The sequence below is a fragment of the Pan troglodytes genome, chromosome 11 (genome assembly GCF_028858775.2).
Source record: "Pan troglodytes isolate AG18354 chromosome 11, NHGRI_mPanTro3-v2.0_pri, whole genome shotgun sequence".
In the NCBI taxonomy this organism is placed as follows: domain Eukaryota; kingdom Metazoa; phylum Chordata; class Mammalia; order Primates; family Hominidae; genus Pan; species Pan troglodytes.
Window position 1 is genome coordinate 102774834 of NC_072409.2, and position 9143 is coordinate 102783976.

The 9143-nt window shown below is 34.4% G+C and overlaps 1 protein-coding gene across 24 annotated transcripts in view; it reads left to right on the forward strand.

Annotated features, from left to right (window-relative positions):
* MPDZ (multiple PDZ domain crumbs cell polarity complex component) overlaps positions 1–8825 on the forward strand; it is a 176782-nt gene extending 167957 nt beyond the window's left edge. For 22 of the 24 annotated variants that reach the window (XM_009456297.5, XM_003311997.6, XM_003311996.7 and 19 more), the window contains 7 exons: positions 503–593; positions 1472–1515; positions 2386–2508; positions 3791–3895; positions 4467–4579; positions 5473–5596; positions 7421–8825. In XM_009456297.5, coding sequence (XP_009454572.2) covers positions 503–593; positions 1472–1515; positions 2386–2508; positions 3791–3895; positions 4467–4579; positions 5473–5596; positions 7421–7567 — 747 coding nt within the window. In that variant the 3' untranslated portion in view covers positions 7568–8825. Of the gene's footprint in view, positions 1–502; positions 594–1471; positions 1516–2385; positions 2509–3506; positions 3896–4466; positions 4580–5472; positions 5597–7420 lie in introns of those variants that run through there. The other 2 variants (XR_010148765.1, XR_010148764.1) reach the window with 2 other exon arrangements.
* Positions 8826–9143: the final 318 nt, after the last annotated feature.

Here is a 9143-nt window from a genome sequence, read left to right on the forward strand (position 1 = left end):
TATAAAAATATGATGTTAAATATTTCAAGACTCTTGACAAGACCTCTTGACCTTCTCCTCAGTGTTGTCTACTGATGATGGAAACCCATTTTCATCAGTCTGTCCTTAAAGACCCCATACTAACTTTCTAAATTACTACCATGAGTTTCCTATTAGCTGGCCCTAATTCCACAGTTTTTGTTTAAGTCCTAGTCTTCCTACAACATCAGTTTAAATTTAAAGAAGATTAGTTTGAATGAGATTATGACTATCCACTAAAATTTTAGGTAGATTGGAATCAATTTCATCTACCCTTTTAGCTTCAATTTATTTATGTCACTAGACACATTCTCTGTTTAAAAGAAAAAAAATCAGTAGGAACTGTGTTTAAATTGCTCATCAAATTATCAAATGCCACTGTTGCTTAACAGGTATCTGTCTCTAGATTAAATTCTGAAATAAGTGGTTTTTAGGGAGTATGTTACTTGCAAAACCTTCTGAAATAATTGTTGTATATTTGTAGGTGAGTGAAGGCAGCCTGTCATCTTTCACTTTTCCACTCTCTGGATCCAGTACATCTGAGTCACTGGAAAGTAGCTCAAAGAAGAATGCATGTAAGATTGGTTCAGTATTTTAAACATGGTTTGAATTTTGGCTGTCAACACTGATTTTTTTGTCTTGTTTACCTCTGAGCTTTCTTTTCCCCCAAATCATCCCATATCCTAATATAGGTACAAAAACATGTGTTAGCAAAAAGTCTGAACAACATGAAGTTGTGCCTATGGCAGCTTTTCCCATTTGATGTTTACCCTACAAGATACACTAAACATTATAATCAGGATTCTGTAATTTTTTTTTTCTTACTAAGCAGATTGGTGTTTTTGATTTTATTCCTTTTCTGTGTTTAATGTAACACCAGTAAATCAGAAGATGCCATTAAGTGAAGCCTTCTTTTTCCATGAAGATTGCAAAAATTTGAGAAAATTAATGTGATCCTCCTGTGTTTTAATTACGTGAAATCATGCTGCAGAGGGATTTTTGGCTTGGTGCATTAGTTGAGAGTTGTTCAAATTGAAGAAACTAACCATATGGCAATCTCTGTTTGCAGTATGACTAATATTCTAGAAATGTAGGCACTTAAATTTGTGAATTTTTTTAATGCATCCATGACTTTATTCCTCTCAGCCGTGCACATGTGCCTTTCTATGCAAAACACATTCTGCCCTTGACTCATTCAAAGTGGATTACATAGTTATATAATCAACACTTAAAATGAGAAGGAAGAATGGGATGGTATACACGTTTTTCCAACTGGAAAAATAAATAGTTCTGTGTAAGACAGATCTAATCATGTGTACTAGCAGCTTTGAGCACCCCCTTAAAAAAAGAAACCTAGGTTATCATTTAGTCCCATCCAGCTTTAGATATTTTAATGAACATAAAAAGTGAATGAACATAAAATAACCCTATTTTATCTTTTTTGCCTTTACAGTGGCATCTGAAATACAGGGATTAAGAACAGTTGAAATAAAAAAGGTAACTTGGGGAGAGAAAACAATATAAACTCTGGTGTTTTAAGAGACATCTTCATATGTGTTTTCTTGTTAACTTTCTTACTGTTTTAAAGTATTCATCTCAAAAAGTATGTATTCTTACATATTACATGTGAAATAACATAATGTAGTCCTTAATGAATTTCCTGATCACAGCACCTCATTTGAAAAATCGTTGTTTGCATACTCTGTTTTGCTGAAAATAGCATAAAATTGACCCCACACAAAATAATACCATGCCTCTCCCTTCTTATACTGATAAGTAAACCTTTCTCTTCAACAGATACTTATTAGTTCTGAAACAGATTCCCCTGACAGCCATGCACAAGAGACAAAGTAAAAGCAGCTGTGATTTATTGAGCTTTTACTATTGTTCTGAGCACTCTTATAGACACTTCATGTCATCAGCATGTCATTTAATATTCACTGCAGCCCTCTGTGAGAGGCACTGTTGTCTCCATTTTGTAAATGAAGATCTAATGATTTATTGAGTGGAGTGGACTTATTCCAAGTTCCAGCATTTGCAAGTATGACTTCGTGGCTTTGAACACAGGACTCTGATTCCAAAAGTGTGGTCTTTTCACTTCATGAGTTTACCTGCTTTTCATCAGTTCCACAACATGATTTTCATTTAGCATGTCTTGATTTATTTTACTTCCTGAACAGATGCTTATTTTCCTAAGCCACGCTAAGCACCTGTGTCAAGTAAAGTAATGCAGTTTTCTTGCACTTCTTCATCTTCCCCCTCACACTTAGAAAATCAGAGTTGACTATAGATATCATGCCAAAGAATAAACAAAAGGTCAATGAAAAATATCACTTTGACCAAAATTTTATATCTGTTCCATGGCAGGGCCCTACTGACTCACTGGGAATCAGCATCGCGGGAGGAGTAGGCAGCCCACTTGGTGATGTGCCTATATTTATTGCAATGATGCACCCAACTGGAGTTGCAGCACAGACCCAAAAACTCAGAGTGAGTCGTACTATCAACCCTAGAAGCCCTAGCAAAATGTGCAGAAGTGTTTTTATAAACCTTTGAACCTGGCTACCTGTTGCAAGGCAGTTTTAAATATGTATATTTACTTTTAAATCATCTAATCCAACCACAGCAAGGCTTGCTTGGAATAAAAGATAAAGAATATTAAAAGAAAGGAGAAAATGCAGATTTGCAGTTGAATAGGAAGATTTATAGTTGTTTCCTAATACATATTTTTATATGTTGAAATTCTGTGGAACAAGCTAAAAGAGAACAGAAAGTATTTTCAGAACACCAGTATGAAGTGAAATTTTTATCTTATATATTTGATTGGTTTAAACGCTGATTTAACTCTGTTAACTTGAAAAGTATTACTTATTTGCATTCACTGATAATTTTGCAGAAGTTTAATATAAATATGACTTACAATGTTATAAAACTATATGCAAGTTGCCTCAAAGCTGAGGGATTATCCAAATTGTGGAGCACTACAATGGAATTTATGCCAACTGCCCAGCTCTAAAATTACATGAATATTCCATTAACGCAACTCAGTCTCTCTAAAGCAAAATCTCTATGGTTTCATACCTCAAATAGGTCTCAGAACATAACCACATTTTAGTTTAAATAGTCTTTAGGCTGGGAATGGTTCAGCCTCATTTGATATCCAAATTTATGGCTGACACTTAAAACCTGATTGTATACATAGCACAGGGTCAGTAAACTTCTGGAAGGACAGATACTGAATATTTTAGGCTTTGTGGGAGCTATGAGTCTCTGTTGCAACTACTCAACTCTGCGCTGTGAAAGCAGCCAAATAAGCATGGCTGTCTTCCAACCAAACTTTATTAACCAAAACAGGCAGTGGGCCAAATTTGGCCTCTGGGCCTTAGTTTGCCAACCTCCGACTTAGAGTCACATCTAATGATTATAATAGTAATGTCCAGAGAAATTTCAGTTTCCAAATGATAGTGAATTTTTTTTTCTTTTAATAGGAAGTAATGTCTCACCCAAGAGAAATGAAGAGCAGGGAAGAGTGACTTTCTCCTCCCTCCCTCTCCCCTGGATACTATGGAACTCAACCATTATGCACTGCTTCTTTTTGTGGTTGCTGCTTTTTGGACTTCTTGGAATTAGTGGTTTCCTTGGTTATATTTCAGTGGCTGGTAGCAGTATATATGTCATGTGGAAGGTGGAGAAGGAAATGAATACTTAGCTCTCAAAGACCCACTCTCCATGGCTGCCTTAGCAGATGGCCGTTTCTTTCTCTCCCTTGCAGGTTGGGGATAGGATTGTCACTATCTGTGGCACATCCACTGAGGGCATGACTCACACCCAAGCAGTTAACCTACTGAAAAATGCATCTGGCTCCATTGAAATGCAGGTAAGATTTTTATCCCAAGCATAATTCAGAATATAGGTAGCCTGAAGACACATGAGCTTTGATGTTAAAGCAGTAAAAATGATTAAATCTTCTGCTATTATTTTATTTAATATTTCTCTCGAACATAAATGAGTAAATTAAGAGTTCCAATAAAGTGCATATGAGACATATTTTGTAACATTTTACTCTGATGCATTGATTGTTTTATACTTTAAGGGGAAAAAAATCCAGGCCTTAGCAGTACATGATTATTTGCTGGAATTTTAAGTGGTGCTAGCAAGTGGCTTGTATTCTAAAGATCTTTAAAAAGTAATTACATATGAGACCCCATTTTAAAAACATCAAAGAACTTTGTAGAATAGAATTAGAAGAATATGTTTACTGTCAGGACAGTTAAGAGCCTCTGGACCTTGTGAAATTTCATTCTCTTTGGTTGTATTTTATGTTAACAGAAATGTTTAAATGAACAATAAAATGTACATTCTAATCCAAGTGCTCTTTCTGAAGAAAAATTACTTTCCCTAGCCACAGGAACATGTGTTTTTTCTGTTTATCCTCCTCCCGTGCGCAGGTGGTTGCTGGAGGAGATGTGAGTGTGGTCACAGGTCATCAGCAGGAGCCTGCATGTTCCAGTCTTTCTTTCACTGGGCTGACGTCAAGCAGTATATTTCAGGATGATTTAGGGTGAGTTCATACATGATGATTAGTGTGTCATTTTTCACTTATGAATCAAGTCTTCCTGACAGTTGCATTCTCTGTCCCATGTTTCTAGGAATTACGTACAGGTAAAATGATAGGATATATGAAGTATGAATTATACATGTCAGGTGCTTCTAAACTTAAATAATTGTGGCATGGATTTAGCTGATCAAAGATAAGTAGAGATAGATAACTAGCTAGATAGATATGCGTGCTACTACCCTTCCCATGGTTTCAGCTCTGATTTTGGGGCGGAGGACATTTTAGTCTTGATGTTACCACTTCATGTAATATGGAGCAAGTCAAATCTATCATTTTAAAATTTCCCGCACTGCCTATTCATCTAATATATTATCATTTGGACTGAAAAAATTCACAGTATTAAGTAACAATACTTGGATACAAAAGCATTGGAAAACAGAGGAGAAGAGAGAGGCGCATTAGAAATTTTAAATAATTCGATGCCGCTTTTCCATTGCTTATAATTGATTTTTCTCTCTGAGCTTGGGCGTACTGATGTTTACGACTTATTCTAATATAGTCCCCTGAACTTTAGCCCTCTCACTTTAAATAAACTGGAAAAAGAATGAGCTTCTCTGTACAATGAGAACATGCCATGAATATGTTAGTTTAAGGGAACTGTAAATGAGTAATAGAATTAGGGTGTTAAGTAGGATTTCATTAGATTATGTAAATTTAAAATACCAAGCACAGCATGCACTGACAATTTAAGCATCTCAAAAATACCCGTAATATACTCCTTGTCAGTAACAAAGAGAATTATGCTGGCTCTAGGTGGATGTCAGATAATTCATAACATATATATATAGTTGTTTTTTTTTTAATTTAAAACCTCTTTTTCCTTTCCTTCACCGTAGACCTCCTCAATGTAAGTCTATTACACTAGAGCGAGGACCAGATGGCTTAGGCTTCAGTATAGTTGGAGGATATGGCAGCCCTCATGGAGACTTACCCATTTATGTTAAAACAGTGTTTGCAAAGGTAAGCTTGCAAATTTTAACCACCCTCTTTTCCCCTAAACATTCATTAATAGTGGTCAGCAGCTGGCTTATTAGTTTATGGCCTGAGGTAATGCCAAATGGTTAACAGTTGATCATTTCTTTTCAAAACTCCCTACAGGAACAGGTCATTAAATATTTTTGTCCAATTTGAGGTTTCATTATATTTAAAGGAAAATAGGCTCAAATTGAAACTCCATGGAAACTCAACAATATACATAAAAATATTAATGAACTTTGGTTAGTAAAGCCTATTTCTTTTTCTTTGAACACAAATTGCACATGATCGTCTTTTGAAAATGGAACATTTTAAATAAGTATGCTGTAGAGCACTGGTATTTCTGTTTGCATTTTTTTGTTGTGAAATATAAAATAGTTATAGAGAAGTACATAAAGTACACATGAAAATTAATAAGCATTTATTTTATAAATTTAATTTCATTGAATAAAACAAAAATAACTACTGAAAAAATGTAGGGAGTATCCAGCAGCCCTATCATCTATAATAAGTCAGCGATTTGCAATCAAGGGATTCCATTAAAAAGACTGTATAGTTATAATTATATAATACCTATTCTAGCTTAAGAAGGTTTAGAATAAGAATACAGATATTGCAATACTGGTAAAGCTATTAAAATAATTTAAACCCATGTAATTATTGTTAATATGTTAAGTCGTTTTTCAGGAGCTACAAAATTCGACAAGATTTTCTGCAGGGAAAAATTTGGAATCTCAAAATTTTACAGTGTCAAAAGAAACAAAACTTAGTCAAACCTGTTTAAAAATTTGATACAGGGCCTTTGGATTAGTGGTATGGTTCTTTATGGATATTTTATTTTATTATTTTGGAAAAGATCTTTTTTTTAGCCATTTTAAAGTGTTGTACCTACAACAAGCTAGCTATAGGCTTAATTTATAAGATTTTTTAAAAAGCTATCGGTATGTCCAAAAATACAAACAGCATTTGCTAGTGAATAGAAGAGTCATACAGTCCTTTTCCTCAGCCTAGGAACAATTTATTTAAGGCATGCTAGTTAGAACATATTTTAAGAATTTCATCATTATGGATTCCTCATTAACTTTTCCATATTTTTAATTTTATATTTAATTGCATAATTGTCTTCTATAAGCGTGCTTTAAGATGGGGTTCTTTTTCTAACAGCAATGTCTGTATTTAATCTTAATCATTTAGGGTCCATAAGGAATATGAAGAATCTCTCTACCCTTGGGAAGTAAGAACTAAGACAGCTTGAATAGCTTTTTCAAAACCACAAAAAGAAATAGCAGTGGGTTTCAAATTTAGAACTTATGCCTTATCCTGCCATAGGGAATGTTCAGGTGGCTTTGTGCTTTTGCAGACCTTTGGATTTTGTCATCCCCCAAGCCCTTGTCCTGTAAAAGTGTTTTTGTTCCTACCTAATCCTTTACCTTCTTTCTGTAGGTCTTATTTACAGGATAGAAAATCCTGGATTCTATTGAATCATTCCTACTAGGCAAATTCCCAAATATTCTTTATTAATTTGTGTTCCCACCAACTGCTGTGCTGAACAGCCAAAAACCCATCCAACTAATCTATCGACTGCTAAATTCTCTCTCAAATTGGTATCTCAATGCTAAAACCATTTAGGAGAAAGACCTTCTTTGTCTATGTTCATCATTGCTTAATGGCTTAGAGCACCCATGGAGCACTGGGAGCAGTGTGTGTGTACAAGCAGAGCAATTTACATTCCTGTTGAGATCTTTTTCTGTTGTGAGTTGCAAGGCAGCATTTTTTGAGAAATAAACAAGTCTACTTTATAATTTGCAGGGAGCAGCCTCTGAAGACGGACGTCTGAAAAGGGGAGATCAGATCATTGCTGTCAATGGGCAGAGTCTAGAAGGAGTCACCCATGAAGAAGCTGTTGCCATCCTTAAACGGACAAAAGGCACTGTCACTTTGATGGTTCTCTCTTGAATTGGCTGCCAGAATTGAACCAACCCAACCCCTAGCTCACCTCCTACTGTAAAGAGAATGCACTGGTCCTGACAATTTTTATGCTGTGTTCAGCCAGGTCTTCAAAACTGTAGGGGGGAAATAACGCTTAAGTTTCTTTTTCTCATATAGAAATGCTTTCCTTACTGACAACCTAACATCATTTTTCTTTTCTTCTTGCATTTTGTGAACTTAAAGAGAAGGAATGTTTGTGTAGGTGAATCTCGTTTTTATTTGTGGAGATATCTAATGTTTTGTAGTCACATGGGCAAGAATTATTACATGCTAAGCTGGTTAGTATAAAGAAAGATAATTCTAAAGCTAACCAAAGAAAATGGCTTCAGTAAATTAGGATGAAAAATGAAAATATAAAATAAGGAAGAAAATCTCGGGGAGTTTAAAAAAAATGCCTCAATTTGGCAATCTACCTCCTCTCCCCACCCCAAACTAAAAAAAGAAAAAAAGGTTTTCTAATGAAAATCTTTAAAAATACCGTCAGTATTTTAAAATTTTCAACAGTATTATAAAAACATTGCATCTCCCCACCTCTAATATGCATATATATTTTTCCTGCTAAAATTGGTTTCTACAGTTGAGTAAATGGCAAATATATGAAGCAATGTCCCTAAATTTTATAAAGAAATTATATTTAATGCACATTTCAATTTTCATTTTTATTTTTGACCTTTTATAAAATATTTTCATGTTGCTATAAGTAAATGATGATGCCACCGCATGTTGACTATGGTTTTTCTAGAAAGCAACTATGCTGCTAACCATAGAGGAACATAGAAGGGTTCCAGAATCTTTAGTGCTGGTTTTAACAACCGATGCAACATTAAAAATGTGTTAGTGTGCTGTGCAATTGGTTTTCAATTCATATTAATCTTAATGACAGAGAACAATGTGTTACTAATTATTTTGGTTGTATGCCATTAGTAAATTGATAGAAAAATTAAGGGGATTAACATAACTTCATTTCATTGCCTTATATTAACATCTTATAATACAATAGTTTAAGACTAAGGGAAACAGATGGAGCTGTTTATTTAGACAACTGGTGAGGAATTATCATGTGTTCATTCCCATTTTAGAGCGTGAAACTCCTACATTAGAATATATAAAGTCACTTTAAATATCTATATTTGTAACAGAAGTAGTGTACAGATATTTTATTACAGCATTTTTGTGTAAATGCAGAATTAAAGTGAATAAATAAGAATTTTCAGTGGTGCACAAATAAGCAGCAAGCATTTTTTTTTGTTCTTTTTACTGTGGAAAAGCTTTGTTATATACTGTTCAAGATTTACAACTTAAAATTGGTTTTTATCATGTCTAACTGCACATATGGTGTCCATAGTTACAGCTAAAGGAACTTTGGACAACATCATTATGGAAAGCTTAATATTTTTTACCTCCACAATTTTTTCTAGCACTAAAGATTCATAGACTCCTCATAGATGAGAGGAAGATAACATTGCAGAAAGAGAAGTATCCTGCCTGTATATGTTTTTCTCAAATGCTGTTAATGCAGTAATATTGTAAGTTGCTCTTTTGT